Source organism: Oreochromis niloticus, linkage group LG11, assembly GCF_001858045.2.
Source record: "Oreochromis niloticus isolate F11D_XX linkage group LG11, O_niloticus_UMD_NMBU, whole genome shotgun sequence".
Classification (NCBI taxonomy): Eukaryota; Metazoa; Chordata; class Actinopteri; order Cichliformes; family Cichlidae; genus Oreochromis; species Oreochromis niloticus.
In genome coordinates this window covers 6,417,732-6,436,380 of record NC_031976.2, presented here as the reverse complement: position 1 = coordinate 6,436,380, position 18,649 = coordinate 6,417,732, and the positions used below count along the sequence as shown (strand labels likewise).

General features: G+C 41.5%; 2 protein-coding genes across 3 annotated transcripts; both read left to right on the top strand.

Moving 5' to 3' along the window:
- Nucleotides 1–468: 468 nt before the first annotated feature.
- On the top strand, nucleotides 469–10,259 carry LOC100695093 (matrilin-2). Its single transcript, XM_005464915.2, has 15 exons — nucleotides 469–623; nucleotides 2,611–2,749; nucleotides 2,844–3,416; nucleotides 3,514–3,636; nucleotides 4,505–4,627; nucleotides 5,259–5,381; nucleotides 5,518–5,640; nucleotides 6,088–6,210; nucleotides 6,506–6,628; nucleotides 7,040–7,162; nucleotides 7,883–8,005; nucleotides 8,097–8,507; nucleotides 8,601–8,753; nucleotides 9,167–9,259; nucleotides 9,982–10,259. The coding sequence occupies exons 1-15, from the start codon at nucleotides 621–623 to the stop codon at nucleotides 10,035–10,037; spliced, it is 2,412 nt and encodes an 803-aa protein (XP_005464972.1). The 5' UTR covers nucleotides 469–620; the 3' UTR covers nucleotides 10,038–10,259.
- Nucleotides 10,260–10,545: 286 nt separating this feature from the next.
- LOC102082616 (fibrous sheath CABYR-binding protein) lies at nucleotides 10,546–18,323 on the top strand. 2 transcript variants are annotated; one of them, XM_005464922.3, is made up of 4 exons: nucleotides 10,546–10,976; nucleotides 13,535–14,680; nucleotides 16,416–16,481; nucleotides 16,727–18,323. In XM_005464922.3, the coding sequence occupies exons 1-3, from the start codon at nucleotides 10,889–10,891 to the stop codon at nucleotides 16,475–16,477; spliced, it is 1,296 nt and encodes a 431-aa protein (XP_005464979.1). In that variant the 5' UTR covers nucleotides 10,546–10,888; the 3' UTR covers nucleotides 16,478–16,481; nucleotides 16,727–18,323. The 2 variants fall into 2 exon arrangements, with proteins under 2 accessions (XP_005464979.1, XP_005464980.1); XM_005464923.4 differs by having other exon boundaries at nucleotides 10,547–10,976; nucleotides 13,535–14,677.
- The last annotated feature ends 326 nt before the right edge of the window (nucleotides 18,324–18,649 follow it).

Genomic DNA, 18,649 nt, shown 5'->3' with positions numbered 1-18,649 from the left:
CATAATTTGTAAAAGTACAATCCGCCTCTTTCAGAACAGTGATGACCCATTAGACTACACTAGACTTTAAATCTATCAGGCCTCTGACAGTCTGACTCCATTACAGCATAATCTATCATTTGATGAGCTACTCATGTTCCTTAGTTTGAAAACAGGAGCCAAGCTGACCAAGTACACTTCCCTAAAACTTTAATGTAAGAACAACATGAAACATTTACGTTGTCTCTACTTTCCTCCAAATAATAAATGTTTCAAGTGTTTTCAACATGTAAAATTGGGAGTTTAGTTCCACTTATCTGGAATAAATATGAGTAAGATGATCTGAATGGGAATAAAACACTCATAGTTATTGTTTTACCAGCAGACTGAGCAGAACAAGAGGCGTCTCCAAAGTCAGAGTCAGAGTGGGAGTATACAGAGAAATAGCGGATGGAGTAAGGGACTAGGCAATGCAATAGCCTCCAGAGATAGATAGAGACAGGACTGGAATATATGTACATTTGCAACGCGGAGCTACGGCATTGACAGACCTTTCCTGCTGGAGCTCCTCTGTTGGCTCAGTTTTCGGATTTTCAGAGAAGCTTTGCTGAATTAAAAATTCCAAAATAATTTTTAATATAATGGTGAGTAGATTTCAAATTGTTATCTTGAAAATGATCACGCTTTTTAATGCTACAGTGTGAGCTTTCCCTTTTCTGAAAGAACCAATCCTTTTTCTTTAGCGTTTTAATAGCAGGGCTGAAAGAGTAATCACCACCAGACACCTGTGTGGTATTGACTTCATATCTGGGTTAGGACACATCCTATGCTCCTTTCACCTGCATCATGAAAACTCATCAGAGAAATTGAATGTGCAAAACAGACACAGTGTCATAAATGCTGTTCAGTACATGATGTTTTTGTGTTTCATAGTAAACACACAACTTTGGCTTCCTCTCACGGGGGTAAATATGACATGAGCTGCTCTTTCGTGGAATAACCAAAATGCTGTAATTACTAAACTTTCTTCATATCTTTGATTCATGTGTTTAGAGGAAATGCTAGTTAAAAAAAATCATTTTAGGACGCTGTGGAGTGTCATTAAATTCTACAGCACATAACAGGATTTTACCTTTGCTGCCGTGATTGCCATCTGAAGATGAAAACACTGTCAGGATGGCGGCAGAGAGACGTAAAACACATGTGAGTTCAGAGGGCAAGTGTTCCACGAGGGTTTGCATATGCATGTGTGACCTCTGCAGGTCTCAGGTCAGCCATATAAACCTGTCTCTGTGTAGAAGTGTTGATTTTTTATTAACTGAACACACCGAAGCTGCTAAAGTTCTCATTTGGGAATCCACAATAAAAGTTTTATGTTGCCTTCACGTAAGATCGTTCTTCTGTTGTTCTTTTCTCCTTTTTCAAATATGAATATATTTGTAATTTCTGCACTGATCACAGATATTTCTAAGACAGTAGTGAAGGCTGGAGTCTGAATATGACGGGTAACAAGTGGCTCTCTGGGGAGCGGATAGGGAAGCAGTCTGGTGTTTTTCAGCCCCTCTTAAATCAGTGTAAACCTCCTATGCAGCAAAGCATCCTCATTCACAGAAGCTCACTGACTTTATTAGAAGGCTTTAGGAAGCACAACACTGGTGTACTGTACAGCCCACGTCTTTAAACAGAGTTTATAGAACAGATGATGCTATTTTAAAGTGCTGAATATCTGAGAACAATCTCCACATTTCAAGGAAGTTAGATAACAAGCATATGAAGAATATAAAGTAAAAACACTATAAACAGAATATTGGTGGAATTGTTTTTTCCTAAATTCCTTGATTTAAGAGGAATACTTTTTATTCTCTTGTTGACACTCTTTCCACAAATGTATTGCAAATGTCACAAAATGTAACAAGTAAATTTTCATTCTGCCATATCATAAGTTTATGCCAAAACTTATTTGATTTAAACGGCATTAAACTGAAATTACTCAACATGCAATGTATCAATAGCAATCAGCCTCACCTTTCATGTGCAGCTTGTCCCAGTACAAATCATTGCCAGATACTAGGTGCTTCACCTAATCACAACCAACCATGCTTAGCGAGTCGAGTCAGATTTTGTGTTTATTATAACACAACGCTGTGGCTGTAGCTCAGGAGGCAGAGCGAGTCATCTACTAACTGGAAGGTTGGTGGTTTGATCCCTGCTGCCCCAGACTGCATGCCAAAGTATCCTCGGGAAAGATACGGATCCCTGCATCCTATTCAGTGTTAATGAGAATGTCAGATAGAGAGGACTTAGACACAGAAAAACTGTTGTATGAATGTATGCGTGGATGACGTGTGTAATATAAAGTGCTTTGAGTGCTCGAGTAGAGTAGAAAAGCACTTTATAAGAACCAATCCATTTATAATGCAGATTTGCTTGCCATGTTTCCACATGCACACATACATATATAAAATAAATATAAATAGTACAAATAGTAGGTTCCTCTGTTTGGCAGTTTCTCTCTCTCTCTTCTCCATCTTTGCTCTCTGGTGATCAGGTTTGTATCCTACTTGCGCTGCACTCTGGAAGTGTTTCTTCTGGATCAGCTTTTGTTTTTGTGCTTACGTCACTCTGCTGCAGTTGTCATCTTTCATCACAATGAGGTGTCTGGCTCTTGGCCTTTTCTGCCTGTTGTGCTGTAACGCAGCGCAGACGTACAGACGCCACCCCAGACCCATCACAGCAAGAAGCAACACAACTTTCCCAATCAAAGCAGTTGGTAGGTGATTAGTCGGTGACCACAGCATTTCTGTATCAGTTTTGCCATTTCATCCCAAACTCATCCCAAACTTCCTCATTGTCTTTGATTATAGAGAATCCATGTAAAGCCATCCCGCTGGATTTCGTCTTTGTCATTGACAGCTCCAGAAGCATCCGTCCCAATGACTATGAGAAAGTGAAGACCTTCATCATCAACCTGCTTCAGTTCCTCGAGATTGGCCATAATGCAACACGGGTCGGTCTGCTGCAGTATGGCAGTGTGGTCCAGCCCGAGTTCTCCCTCAGCACCTACACCACCAAGAGCGAGGTAGAGCAGGCAGTGAGGAATATGGAGCACCTCGCCACAGGGACCATGACGGGTCTGGCCATCCAGTACACCATGGAGACAGCCTTCACTGAGGAACATGGAGCCCGACCAATGAACCTACACATCCCACGAATTGCTATGATCGTGACTGATGGAAGACCTCAGGACACAGTGGAGGAGATTGCAGCTCAGGCAAGACAAGCTGGCATCCAGATTTTTGCTATTGGAGTAGGCAGGGTGGATATGAACACACTGAGGGCAATAGGGAGTGAGCCGCACTCGGAGCATGTGCATCTGGTGGCCAACTTTAGCCAGATAGAAACCCTGATCTCTGTGTTCCAGTCCAAACTGTGTGGAGGTGAATAATCCCGTCTATTTTAAGTGTCTCTTTATTTTTAAAATGCATGTGTGTCTACTCATGCTTGAGTGTTTGTGAATGTTTGTGTGTGCATTAGGTTCAGACATGTGTGAGGTGGTGGACCATCAGTGTCAGCATATCTGTGTGAGTAGCCCTGCCTCATACAGGTGCAAGTGCAGGGAAGGATACATCCTAAACCCTGATGGCAAGACATGTACAGGTAACCCCCCCCCAGTTTACATTTACATAGCTACAGTCTTTTAACACTGCTCAAAAAAATGAAAGGAACACTTAGAGAAGACATCAGATATCAATGAGTAAAAAACATGCTGGATATCTACACTGATATGGACCGGGTAATGTATTGCCTGCAGAGCTGATAGAGGAATTCAAACTCAAAATGGTATTCAGGAGTTTGTATGGCCCCCACGTGCTTGGGATCTTTTCCCAAAGCTGGACCAGAGCATCACTGAGCTCCTGGACAGTCTGATGGGCAACCTTTTCTCTGAAAAGCAGAGGCACTAGAGGTGAAGCTGCTGATTCTATGACAAATGCCAGTCACAATCAATTGGTGCTTTGTGTTAAGCACAGGGCCCACCAGAGGACATCGGGCCCTTAGGCCAGCCTCATTAAGTCTATTTCTTAATTTTTGGTCAGAGACATTCACACCATTGGCCTCTTGGAGGTCGTTTTGTAGCTCTGGAGTCCTCATCCTGCTGCACCTTGTACAAAGGACCATATGACGGTCCAATGGCTTAAGGATCAAAAATGGATCATGTGACTTTTTGCATAACAGATTTTGCCCATCTGGCCACCTTATTTTCATTTTTGGTTTACTCTCACAGTTTGGCTGCAGAAACAATCACTGAACCCTTGTGTTGCCTTTTTACACCAGACTGACACAGCTTGCGACTCATGAGTTTCGCTCAAATCAAAGCAGAGTAAAATGGGAATGGGAGTATCAGTTTAAAAAGTCTCAGTATCTCACTGATTGGCTTATATTTAGTTTCTGCTGTCCCTGACTGACTGGTTACTGCAGGTTTCCTTCTGCACACTGAACTGTAGGTGATTGTTCTCCACTGTTGCAGCTGAGGACACGTGTACTGTGGTGGATCACGGCTGTGAACACATCTGTGCAAACCTGCCTCGTGGTTATGAGTGTCGGTGCCGTCCAGGATATCAACTCACCATAGACCTGAAGACATGCAACAGTAATATTACATTTCTTTACTCATAAGAAACTGTTCTATTCAAATTTCATGGCTTATTGTTAGAGTCATAACGGAAACACAACTTGCTTCCTGCCACAATGTTGTGTTTGTGGATTGGCGTTGGCTTTAAATCACCATATATAGCAAGTACGAATAAAATACAATAATTTATCTGGTCTTGGATAAAGGAACTCAGTGTCATGAAGCCAACACTGCCCAAAGGCACAGTCACCATGAGAAGTTTTTTCCTCCCAGTAATGTCTGTTAACCCACTGATGGAAAATTTTCCCTTTGCTCCTTTAGTGGATGTTAACAAAAAGCAAAGTGGGGGAGATTTCCTGAAGGAAGTGTGCTTTTGCAATCACCAGTGCAGTGCAGCTGCTGAAATGTAGAGGTGTATCTGGAGTGTCATAGTATATCCCAATCCAAACAAGAAAGAGTTCAGTCATCACAGTGGGTTCACACTCTGCACCTTTAGCGTGGATTTTTTAATTTTAAAATGAAATAATTAGATTTAGCAGTCTTATTCTTGTGTATTGGGCATGTTTTTATTAATCTGAAACAACAAAATAGCCAAAAATAAAAAAAGCAGTGCCAGTGGAATATCTAATAAGAGATTCACCCTCTCCAGGAATAGACCACTGTGACCTGGGGAATCATGGCTGTGAGCACAACTGTGTCACCGTTCCAGAGTCCTACATCTGCACATGTAAAAGGGGCTACGTCCTCAATCTCGATGGCAAGACCTGCAGCAGTAAGTACTTTTTTAATCATTCATAATGCGGCAAAATAAAGTGAAAACACAGCAAATATACAGCATCTTATGAAACATTCAAGCAGTGCTGTCTACAGCAAGCACGACATAAATTTCACCCAATGCATCCTTGCAGAAATCGATCACTGCGCTGATGGCACCCATGGATGTGAGCAGGAGTTTATGAACACAGAAGACAGCTGTGTATGCAAATGCAGAAAAGGCTACACACTCAGACCTGATGGGAAAACCTGCCAAAGTAAATTCAATGCTTTTTCATATTTAATTTTTTTAAAAATAGCTCCACATTTTCTTCATATAGAGAGCATAGAAAGTGGCCTGTTTTACATTGCACAACGCATGTAAAGCTTTGTACATCTACAACAACTGTCTAATACCATTCCAGCCAGTTTTGAGTGTGCAGAAATTGCTCGATTGGTTGATGATTCTGAGATGTAAAAGTGTCACATGAGGTCTAGGATGATTATCTAGCTTTTTGGGTCTTTGAATTGCTTCTGTTTGTTCAGAGCTGAGAAATAAAAGTATATACAGGAAAGCCTGGAGAGCTCTTTCTTTATAGCAGGCTCTTATGTGCTCAGTATTTTTCGAAAAATGGAAACTATTTTTACAATTTAATGTAAAATTTGCAAGTTAGTAAAAGTAATCACTACCTGTCTTTTTGTACTGATAAAATGACTTCCTCCAGAAATCGATCACTGCGCTGATGGCACCCACGGATGTGAGCAGGAGTTTATGAACACAGAAGACAGCTGTGTGTGCAAATGCAGGAAAGGCTACACACTTGAATCTGATGGGAAAACCTGCAAAAGTAATTTTAAATGAGCTGTTTCCATGTTATTGGTGCTGTTTTTATCCATATATATATAAAAAAAGTTATTCCACATATTATTCATACGTATAGAGCATAAAAACACCCAAGTGATTTATAGTTTGTCTAATGATGTGTACATTCGCATCTATTGTCTCATATAATTCTAACCATGTTTGAGCATATGGAAGACATTCGATTGGCTGATGTAGAAATGTGTCACATTAAGGTCTGTTTTCGCTTGTTACCTAATTTCTCCTTTGTCTTTGTGACCCACCAAAATGATTTCTAACAGAGATCGATCACTGCGCTGATGGCGCCCACAGATGTGAGCAGGAGTTTATGAGCACAGAAGACAGCTGTGTGTGTAAATGCAGGAAAGGCTACACACTCAGATCTGATGGGAAAACCTGCAAAAGTAAGTGTAGCTGAACTGTGTTTCCGTGTTATTGCTGTGGTTTGTCACATGAACACTTTTGCTCATAACTGTAATGTGAGGCAACACTTGATTGATTCATATCACGTGTTATGCTGCAAGCTGACATCCACGTGCCTCTGTAAAAATGCTGTTAAAGCACAATAAGCAATGTAATAATTAGGGTTACCCACTCTTGAATAAACTTATTTCACATTCTGATCATCAGTAGAGGCTGTAGTCATGATGATGCAACACATTTATCCTCCAACCGTTCATCACTTATTGTAAGAGTACAGTAAGAGATTCATTACTGAGTTATAGATTCACTGCATTGAACTGTGTGTTGAATTCAGGTTTATCTGAATTTGATTAAAAGAACTTGGCAATAATGGAAGCACTGCTGTCCTGCAGAGATCGGTCACTGCGCCGATGGCACCCACGGATGTGAGCAGGAGTTTATGAGCACTGAAGACAGCTGTGTGTGCAAATGCAGGAAAGGCTACTCACTCAGACCTGATGGGAAAACATGTCAGAGTGAGTCTGAGCTCATTTGGTGTCATAAATAATAACAGTTTTTCCACCAGAGAATTGCTTAACACTTTCTAGTGACCCACGAGTCACAATCGTAATGTGAAAACACTGATTGCCGAAATACTTTGGAATCATTGTTGGGGGTAAGTGTTAAGTGAACATCACATACATGATAGATGTTGAAATGCAGGCATTCGGTGGGTTAAGCACAGAACTACGTTTGAATCTTTTCAGTAAGCTGTTTATCAGTGAGTCTTATTATTATTTTTCTCTGCTTTTACTAGTTTTCTCTAGAGGCATCTCATCTGCAGAACTATAACACTCTGCACAACACAAGACAGAAAAATCTTTATAGGAGACAAAAATAAACCAAATTCAGAATGTGACATTTTTCATCTGGATGTTTTCAAATGTTTCTGTGATTGTTTATGTCCCCTATTTGGGTATTTATGTGTTGCATAACTTTGAGTGTGTTTTTGAACCCAGTTATGAGGTCAGCGCTAATCCCATGGCTCACTAAAAGATCTATCTTTTCCCTCCCCTGGATTAAGGGTTATTCTGTTTATGTTTACCACCACACAGCATTCATAACGTCAGAGAGTTATTAGACCATTTTTCGTATTTGTAGCCTCACAATATTTCATATGAATGCAAATTCTGCCATACACTTATACGTGCAGCAACATCATGGTAATCTTTAATTCTGTGTAATTAAACTGATAGGTCTGGATCTGTGTCAGACGGTGCATCATGGCTGTGAGCATCAGTGTGTCAGCACCAATGATTCGTACATCTGTAGATGTTTTGAAGGATTCATGCTGGCTGAGGATGGGAAGAGCTGCAAAAGTAGGATTACTCTTATATGGACTGTCTTCTTGAGAATAAAATGTAAAATAAATAAAGGTATATATTTTAAATATCCTTCTTTTTCCGGCAGAACTCGAGTGCAGCGAAGGAGTCATGGATCTTGTGTTTGTGATCGACGGCTCCAAGAGTCTGGGCCCCAACAACTTTGAGTTGGTCAAGCAGTTTGTAAACAGCATTGTGGACTCGCTGGACATTTCCAAGACGGGCACTCATGTGGGTCTTCTTCAGTACTCCACCAAGGTGCACACAGAGTTCACCTTGGGCCAGTACTCCACAGCACAACACATCAAGAGTGCCGTGAACAGGATGCAGTACATGGGAAGGGGTTCCATGACTGGCTCAGCCCTGCGCCACATGTTTGAGTCTAGTTTTTCAACCAAAGAGGGCGCCAGGTTCAACATTCCCCGTGTCAGCATCGTGTTCACTGATGGAAGATCACAAGATGATGTTTCTGAATGGGCCACTAAAGCAAAGAATTCCGGTATTTCTAGTCATCCCTATGTACGACAGCCTCAGAGTATCTTCTTCCTAACAGACATTTCATGTTGTTATGATACTTTCTGATACTTTTCAGGGATCACGATATACGCTTTGGGAGTTGGCAAAGCCATCGAACAGGAGCTGAGAGAAATTGCGTCGGAGCCAGATGAGAAGCACTTGTATTACGCTGAGGATTTTGAAAAAATGGCAGAAATTACAAAGAAACTCAAGTCCAGGATATGTGCAGGTACTCCACACAAGGCAGAAGTACAGGAATCCCTGCAAGGGTCTCAAAAATATGTGTGATCTTTTTTAATAGATCAAACTAATGCTATGTTTGAGGCTAATCCAGGTAAAGTGGAGCTATAATAAGGGCAGATTGGTGAAAAAAATGTAGCGTTACTGCCACCTATCTGCTGCTGCCATGGTAACCTCTGATTCTAGCAGAGCAGCCACTCTGTGCAATACCGTCTACTGTATTATATCAAGTAACTCATCAGTCTTTTATGCTCTGCAGTCATATGTCCTCCCTGGATGTCCCTCACATTCTCCACAGGCAGAGACAAGAAAGCAGAAAAGGATTAGGGGACAAAGGACGAGATAAGAAAAAGAATCCAGGGACTGAAAGTCTTTCACAACCTATTAACTTTTCTTCTGCAGATAAACCATCTGATGAAAACATGTGCCAATGTGAAAACGTGATAATGTTTCAAAACCAAGTCACAGAGAAGCTGAAGAGCCTGGTTCAGAATAATATCCTTTTGTGCTCACTGCACAGTTACTAACGTTCAGGATTGCCACTGCCAAATTATTTCATGTGTTTTGTTATGTGTTTTTTTAAAAACCTTGAACACAGTTTGCAGCAAAATTGGATTATTCCATTCATGCTCACTTTCGCTTAAGGACAAGTTTTAAAATGTAGGTTAAGTAGGGATCAGGCGCTGGTTAATCCCACGATGTCTCTTTTGTCCTGTGATCTCAGAAAACTCTCATTATGTGTCAAAAATTTCAATTATGACACATTTTTAAAGGGACCCTGTTTACTCATATTAAACTTGGGAGCTCTCTAATAGACTGACAGCATTTCCAGTGTGTAGCCCTCCTTTCATCTTATGGCAGCTGGTAGAGGGATAGCCTTTTGGGAAAAGTCTGCATAGATCAAATTTATATACATATATAGCTTGTGATCAAAAGACTAAATGTATTGTTGCAGATAATCAGCATAATAGTTGCTTCATAGAAGGTTTTAACTCATTAAAACTTTGATTAGGAGCAGGCAGAAGCTGATAAATACCAGATCTGTCAGCTGATTACTCAGTTACCTCAATCACACTGATGACATGACAGTATAAACAGCTTTGAGGGTGGCAAATGCATTTTCACTTACACTACATGAGGAAATCCAATCATTTCCCAGTACCAGATCTAAAACTTCACTGTCCAGAGAGGTATAAGTAACTCCTTAACATGCCTACTTGCAGCCATGTCAAAGAGGCTGGAGACTCTTGAGAATCAACTTGTGCATAAATGAAAGGTCGAGACTCATCAGTCTCTACTCTGTGGCATCTCCAGGATCCCTTTAATCCCGCTCAACAAGCTACGATGGAACATATGCAAATGCAGCGCTTCCTACTGAAGATATTTATAAGCTCTTCTAAAAATACAGTGTATTCTGTCTGAACTATTGTTAATGTTATGTAATGGAATATCGCATAATTAACTTGTACAGAAGACTGACAAATAAACATTTTACACTTCATAATTTTGGCTTTTTAAAAATGATATTTTCACCATAAAATATTCTAAACGGTCTACAAGTCATCTATGGCACTTAAACTTTTGACTAAAAGTAAAAAAGCAAGCAATGGATTCATTCAGCATTTTTAACTTTTTCTGGTTTTGCTGACTAAAAATAATTACAATGATAAAACTAAAAAAATATCTACTTATTAAGAATTTGCTATTATAAATATGACCACAAGGTGGTGGATCTCATCCAGAGGGGACACTCCTATAGAGGGGAGGACACACACACACCCACACATTTCATGCACATGTTGCCTCCTCCTCCTGTATGAATAGTGTGACTGTGAGCAGGAGGCAGTCAGGGAGCATTCAGCAGTATTGCCTGCATTGCCTAGCTGCATGGTGATAACACATCGTTGTCTGGGGCAAGAGGGCAGCAGGCCATGCATGAACACACAGACAGACAAGGGGATATAATGGTGCTCAGTTACTCTTAGGAACTGGAGAGAGTTCAGCGTTCCACGTTTTCACTGCCAGACAGTCTCTGTCTCTGAAAACAGAAAGCCCTGAGACTCGTGTTCGCTTGCTCCTATTCCAAGTTTTTGATTCATCTCAACCCATTTTTTCCCCCCAAACATGGGGTGCTCCTCATCCAGTGCACAGACCGTTGATCAAGAAAAAAGACCAGGCACAAAGCCTGAGGAGAGCAATGGAGACACAGTGGGTAAGTAGTGATCATGAGTATGTATGCATTTCATAAAATGTATACAGTGGTTGCTCCAAGGCTCTGTTACTTTACTCAGGTCAGGTCTTGCTCAGGGGTGCTGCTGCTGGTTGCTCCAGTACATGGTGTGCTTTCTCACTTATACTCTGCTAGGCAGCATACTTTAGTACCTCATGGAAGAAACATTCACGCTTATCCACTTTATCAAACCCATAAGTGGTTGGTATGATTTCTTTTTTCATTTAATCATTTTTAACTCATCAGAATGATGGTTGAATGTATCAGGACAAAACAGTGAACATCACTATGTTTTATTGTTGAAATGTGACCTGGAAAATTTTGAGAAATTCTAAAAAAGCATTCCCTAAAGATAATTCAGTGTTTAGATTTGCTTGAACCCATCAGGGGTTGAGTGCAGCTCTTATATCGCTGTGTGAAAGCCAGCTGGGAGTGTTTAGGGGCCTATTTGCAGCCTAAGGCAAATCCAGACAGTTTTGTAGTGTAGTGGGATCTTTAACTGATATTTCAAACAGTAGTTTAAAGAAATAAAATCAAACAGATATGATTGCTTGATGTTTTAAAATTTCCTTTATCAAAACATGCAACACTTCAGTTATAATTAAGGAGTGTTTGAAAGTTGCTCTTTTACAAACCTGGACACTGATGTTCTGATACTCCTTTTTGTGGAACTGCACAGCAGAGCTCTTAGAAAGTTTTGCATCCAAAACATGCAGTCCTGCTCTCTGGATAATTGCCTTGGTTTTTACAGGTTTTGCATACAGTATATGTGCTCCGTGTTCAAGCCTGTGCAGAAACCCATCAAATAGCCTGACACAGCCCATGATTGTTCATTCACGGCTCCAAACAACTTTGTGACACATGTCTTGGTCATGCCAGGCACAGCTGCATGTACGGCATGTTATCACTTACATTCCCCACACACACACACGCAACAGGACACACGCAGGCCTTGTTAGAGAGTGTGACAGCAGTCGAAAGATGTAATCACGCTTTTGAGAAAGTAACCTGAAATGTTCTAAACATATTCCTGCCTGCCACAGTTTCTTTTTGTGAGGTGTTCCATTTCCCCCGTGCCACTGCACTGCTCTTGTGTCACAGTATTGTCTCTCCTGCCAACCAGCTTGAGTCACCTGGAAAAGCACGGGTCCCTTTTCCAGGCTCTTACATCACTCCGGCAAGAAAACCAGTTATTGTACTCCTTGCCCGGGCGGTCTTTTTCTAAATGTGTCTGAATGGGTGGAGGTTTTAAATCGTACAGTATACGGTCTGTCTGACAAACCAGCTGTGTACCATCCAAGCCACCAATGGTCCCATCCCCAGTCTGGGCCCCTGGTCTGTGTGCCCCCCTCCCCCTCCTCCCTCTCATGGCACTGTTTTGACTGGGATCTCTGTCATCTTTGGCTGTGAAATCATGTTGACACACGAGTCGTCCATGCCTGGAGTGGCTGTGTCTGTCTCGACCCAAACACACACATTCACATGTTTTTTAACACAAGTTCTCGGTTATTGTCCGGACAACAGCTTTCTAGTCTCTGTTGATAGTGGTGGAAAACCGATAAAAATATCTGAAAACACCTTTACTCTTATGCAGTTTTACATTATTCCCTCAGTCACCATGTTAATAACAACACTGAGCTCACATAAACACCTCTATGCATTGCGTGTTCTTCCACTGGCTCATTTTCATTCAAGTTGCCAGGCCGTCACATTCCCTTCCACCCATCACTCTCAGCCCTTTTTGTGCTTCTGACAGACAAATAAAATCAGGAAGCTGCAGCGTCCAAACTATCCACCCATTCAGCTAACTGAACCCTTCTGCTTGTGAACAATATCCTTTCCGTGTTTTAGTTGTGAAATAAGACAGGGTGAAAGCTGTTAGGCTTCTGTGAGTCCTGTAACTGAGATGTGCATTGACGTTTCTGATATTTGAGTCCAAGTATTCAAGCCCACTATTGTTGCATACTGCAGCCTGTTCACACCCACAGTGTGTGGAAGAGTAGGGACTGGGGAGGGAGACTAAAGGTAGAGACATCTCTTTAAATTCAGCAAGCCATCATTGCGTGTATTGTTCTTCCTCTGAGAGTGCGTGTCCTCAGGGCTCTAGACAAACACGAGCTCCAATAAGTCATATTCTCAACTACGGAAATGAAAGGAAGTTTTCCTCAGCACGCATTCTGTGTGCCCCTTATTTCTAATTTCCTTTCCCCTGCGTTTCATGTTAACTTGATTTAAAAGGAAGTTTTGCTCTATTGATAGGTTTACGGTTTTGTACAGTTTTAGTGGTCCACATGCACATAAAGATGCAATACATTTACAATACATTTTTTGTGTGGGAATAAAACAACTGGGAAAGAATCGTTAAATACGTAACTACCACAAGAAACTTCTACAACCCCTCTTTTGTTGTTCAGTATTGTCATGAATTCAGTGTTACACACTAACATGATTATCATTTGCTGAGCCTGCTGATCAATGCTAAACTCGTGTCAGTCATAAGTCTTAACTAAGTTCTTCACTTGTCATCTCTGCATTGACAGCAGTCAAAAACGGCATCATTGCAGAAGATCCTCAAACCATCGAGGACCAGATGCAGCTTCCTGTGCAGACTGCGTTACCCGACGATCTTCAGAGGGGTGCTGATGATGAAGCTGAGGCCGTGTTAGTGGCCCTGGAGGCCCAAGAGGACCTTGGCTCTGGGGAGGACCTTCTAGCTGCTTCTGAGGTAAAGGAAGAACCTACTGCTACTGAAGAGACAGCGCCAGAGGCTGCTGCTTCTGCTCCTGCTTCTGTTCCTGCTGAGCCTGAGGCTGCTATAGCAATTGTTGAGGCACTACCCCCGGTTGAAGAAGCTGCCCCTGTAGAAACTGTAGAGGCAGAAGCCCCTCCTGAGGTTGAAGCTCCTGTTGAGACTGCAAAAGAGGCCCCTGCTGTTGAATCATCAGCTGAAGCGGTGCAGGCAGAGGCTGCTGCCATCACTGAGGAGGTGGTTGCAGTGCCTGTCGCTGAACCGGTTATATCTGAGCCAACAGTGAACCCAGTTATTGCAGAAGAGGCTTCAGCTGAGGCTGCGGAGGCCCCCGCTGAAGTGGCTGCACCTGCGCAGGCCTCAGCTGACAATTCTGAACCAGAGGCTGCTTTACCTGCACCAAGCGAAGCTTTAACAAAAACACCGGCTGAGTCTTCAGCACCAGCTGAAGTTTCAGAACCAACTGAAGCTGCATCACCAGCTGAACCCTCGGTGCCTATTGAAGCTGCAGAGCCGGTAATAGACACAGAAATTGCTGCTGCAACCATCCCAGAGATGCCAGCGTTATCTTCTGTCACAGATGAGACCAAAGCTGAGCCACAGCCTGCTGCCGAGGAGCCGACAGACCCTACTCCAGCTCCTGCTCCAGCAGAGGCACCCAACTCCACAGAGGATGCCCCTGCTCCAGCTTCAGGAGTTGAACCTGCTGCTACTGAGCCGGTCCAGGATGCAGAGGTTCCAGCTCCTGCTCCAGCTGCTTCAGAAACCCCTTCTGAGGTTGCCTCAGAAGCTCCACCAACCTGTGTAACCCAAGAGTCCACTGCAGACACTGTAGCAGCAGTGGAGGCTCCTGTGGTTGAGCCCACCCCTACAGAAACTGAAGCCCCTTCAGCACCAGCCCCATCTACCGATCCAGCTCCTGAAGATTCACCAGGTGGTATGGACCATTAATGCCTCCAGATTACCTTTTCTTTTGACATTGTTTCTTGGCTTGTTTAAATAAAAAGCAACATTTAAGTAATATTTCGATATTAACAACAAAATGTTTTTTTAATGTACACAACAGAGTTTATTGTTAGATTTCACAAGTTAAAACGGATTTTTGGCACAGTTCATACTCTGCAATTTGCCAAGGCCACATGCCCTACAGAGTAAAACTAATAAGAGCTGAAGGATTACAACTGGGTTTTAGAGGATGATAGCTGCCACTGAGGCTCTTGAGGGAGTTTATAATGACAGGTTTTCTTGTTCGTTTATTTACTTGACTAAACACAGAGTTGTTTCACTGATTAACCTGTCACGCTAAATTTCATGTCAACCCATCATCCTAATTTTGGAGACAGTTTTTGGGTGGAGGTCAGGCGCAGCAGCATTACTGCCGGTTGAAATAGCTGCAGAACTCTATGCAAACATGTGATAGACGCTGAGCATGTAGGAACAAGCTCAGAGAAGGATGAAAAAGCTGAGCAGAAACAAACCTGGTAATGAGTAACAAATGGACAAGAGTATGTTTGCATCCAAGTGAACAATTAACGGTCTGTCAGGTGGTCAAACACCAGATCTATCTTGTTGCAACACATATGGCCAAAGCAAGAAAGACTTTTGGTAACTAAACACACATATGGTTAATAACCCCAAACTCTTCAGCTCTTCATATACTACTCAAACCTCCACACACTCCTCTGTGTACTAATGTGATTGCTTGGAGCTGACAGGATCAGCGGGCTATTGTTGGGCTGTGAGGCCGAACAGATAACGCAGTGTGAGAAACAGAAAGCACACACTCAGAAAGAGAAATGAAGGCTCGTCTTGAGAGTGTCAATTATTGCACAACAGCTCCAGTCAGGCAACTCTCACTCATTGTGCTCTGTTATGCACTGCCTACAGACCGATCATGCCCTGCTGCTTTCAATTACACAACTATTAAAACACGCTGAAGTTCATCCTGCAAATTTGTGAATCAAAATCATTTTAAGGGCTCATTTTAAAGGAAAAATCAAGTCAACTTGATTTTGAATACACAGTGATTTGCTCGGCTCTAACATGCAGGGTTTTATACCTATGCATTTCATTACAATGTGCAGTGATTGAGTTAAAACTTCAGAAAGTAAGCATCAGTGCTTTGCAAGGCACACGCAATCTCTTTTTTGACCTTCACCCGACTCTTTATGTTCAGAGAACATGTTGTACTTTCAGGATAGAAACAAGCCTCCACGCAGCACGAGACGAATGGACTTCTGGCGTGGAAGATGTGCTGTACTGCATAATTTTTATGAGAATTTTTTGCTTGAGGCTATGTACTAGTATCTGTGTGTTTCACGTTTATATATCCTGGTGGGGACTTTAACCTAACTGCACATGTAACAATGAGAAGGGCTGTAAGGACAATAAAAGCACAAAAAGGCTGTTTATTTGATGGTTAAGAATTAGTTTTAGGGTAAGACACTAAGGTTTGCATTATTTCACTGAATACCCCCCACAAGGATATAGAAACAAATGTGTGTGTACATTGTAGTAACTTGTAAACCAGTTCAGAGGGACCCTGTTTTGTATTGGTTATAAATTTGGCAGTTATAAATCCTCAGAGCCAGTCAGCTTTTGACATTAACATAATTAATGAAAATGCCATGCACGGACCTCCTCCTAATGTTTGTGTCTACATATATATGCAGTGGAGTCTGCAAGCGAGGCGTCTCAGGATACAGAGGGTGAGAAAGCCAAAAAGGAGGACTGAGTTGGTAAGAGCACAACCACAAACCAAACTATAATCCAGTGCAAACTGAAGGATTAGACTGACTTTTCTCTGCAATCAGTGCATACTTGTAAAAAATAGTCTCCTACAGGTAAACTGGATGCATTTTGGTAGAGAAAACAGAAATAAGTTGAATTATGTTTATACTCAATTACAAAGGTAAACTTGAAGAGTGAAAGTGTGAGTCAGACGCTGAAGTGCTGACATGTTTTTTTTTCCTTTTCCTTTTAGAGAGAAAAGAACAAAACGCCCAAAGCTACCACTGTAAAGCTACTGGAAGGAAGACAAGATGAAGTAAACAGAAGAAAAAAACAACTGATTTTCAGTTTTGTCTCAGCACTCACCAAACTTTACACCACATTTCCCAATAATCACTGTGCCTTAAAAACTTTCCTTAGAATCTTTACCATATTTGTATATAAACCTTTTGAGGAGAGGAAGGGGAGGAGTACATGTTTTTTAATGGGACATCAAGTCTCTGGATCCACGTACTACACATGTGGCCTGTGACAAGAGGGTGCAATGCTCTGTAAAATCTGTCAACTCTTGATAGCAACTCTCTTAAGTTTAGATTGACAGTGTGCTGAAATACAGGGAAGGATACTTGGTTATTTACAGTAGCTGCTTCTGAGGAATACAGCTGTAAATAAAAAACTTAGACAAAGAACTCAAAACTGACAAGAATGCAAACCTGGAATGACACACACTGGCTAGGTGTACACTGTACTTAGGCTGTATTAAACTGATTTGTAATTGGTTGAATTTCTAGTTCATAATTCTGCCATTAAACCATATTTTTTGTTAACTGTTTGCAAATTAATTGCAGCCTTTCCAGAGGGGCTCATTTAATCAATAGGAATGACAGTAATAAGTGTTGAGTAACTCAGCACACACGGTTTCAATATTTCAACATTTTATTGGTTCACATTAAAGTGTTTTGATTTGCTTAAATGAAAAGTGGGCAAAGATCACGTATGCAGAGGGTTAGTACTTATATATACTTTTATAATCAGTCATTGGTGGGTTAAGGATACAGACGAGGCCATGTTGCTGTTCTGTGAAACCCTTCTGTGGTTGCTCCGTAGCTGGTGGGTGTTTGTGAACTTTTCTTCCTCAAAGTAATGAACCTTCCAACAAAAGGAACTGCGGGGTAACACTGATGTCATACGCTTGTCAGTTTTAGATCGAGTGCATTACACTGCATCGCCTAGTGGGCAGAATATTTAACTAATTAGTTCTACATGCTGAGTTTAAAAGTTTAAGGGCATTAGAAAATTACTGCAACCTCATAAGATGTGATGATGCTTTGAGAACAAATTTTGTTTTGATCTTTTTCATTTCACTTCTCACTCCCTGTAATATATTCATTTTCTCCAACTTTGTCTATGATTCTGCTAACCTGTTAGTGTACAGAATAAAGTTTTACTCACTAATACTCTGTCTCTGTAACTGAATTGTGACTGGAGCTTTTAGTATATGGTGACCACAGTCTCTCCAAGACCCCAGTGCATACTGTAGTGTGTTTAGAGAAGCATACGTACTTAAAACCACTCAAGCATAAGACATCTGAATAGTCACAATACTCTGTCACGTTATTAGAATGTGGAGCTGGGGATAAAAGGCGCCCTGGTCCAACTACATCCTTTAAATGAATTCAGGCTTTGCATACAAGCTGCTTTTCTTTTTTCCCCCCTATACCGATATTTGACTCATGTGCTGACACACTGCACCATGCATGTAATGAAGCACGTGAACACGGAGTACCAGAGTGAGAAGCTAAGTCCCTGTGAAAATAAAATGACTATTTTGGAATATTTAATACTTAGTATGCACATAAAGATTTGAACTGCTGTTTTAAAAATCAGTTTGCGTTGTGCAGTTCCAACAGCCTGAAGGTTTTTATTTAGCCCCAAAGTATACCGAGTGATTCAAACACATTAATCCAACAGGAGGAGCTAATCACTGAAATCAAATCATATAGTTCTTTATGGGTTTGCAAACCTGCAAATAAACAACCCATTCTGGCATGAGTTAACCCTGTTAAACAAACTCTGTTCATAGTTATTGCAGAATTGCTGAGGACTTTTTAGTGTACATGAGACAATGTGAGATTACAGTGATCATCTACAGGCGGCTTTGTTGACATCAAGAAGC

Coding starts and splice junctions, on each gene's coding strand:
- LOC100695093 (XM_005464915.2), top strand. Junction 7,163..7,882: donor TGATGGGAAAACATGTCAGA/GTGAGTCTGAGC, acceptor TTAAACTGATAG/GTCTGGATCTGTGTCAGACG. Junction 9,260..9,981: donor GAAGAGCCTGGTTCAGAATA/ATATCCTTTTGT, acceptor TAACATGCCTAC/TTGCAGCCATGTCAAAGAGG.
- LOC102082616 (XM_005464922.3), top strand. CDS start 10,889: ATGGGGTGCTCCTCATCCAGTGCACAGACCGTTGATCAAGAAAAAAGA. Junction 10,977..13,534: donor GAGCAATGGAGACACAGTGG/GTAAGTAGTGAT, acceptor CTGCATTGACAG/CAGTCAAAAACGGCATCATT. Junction 14,681..16,415: donor TCCTGAAGATTCACCAGGTG/GTATGGACCATT, acceptor ATATATATGCAG/TGGAGTCTGCAAGCGAGGCG.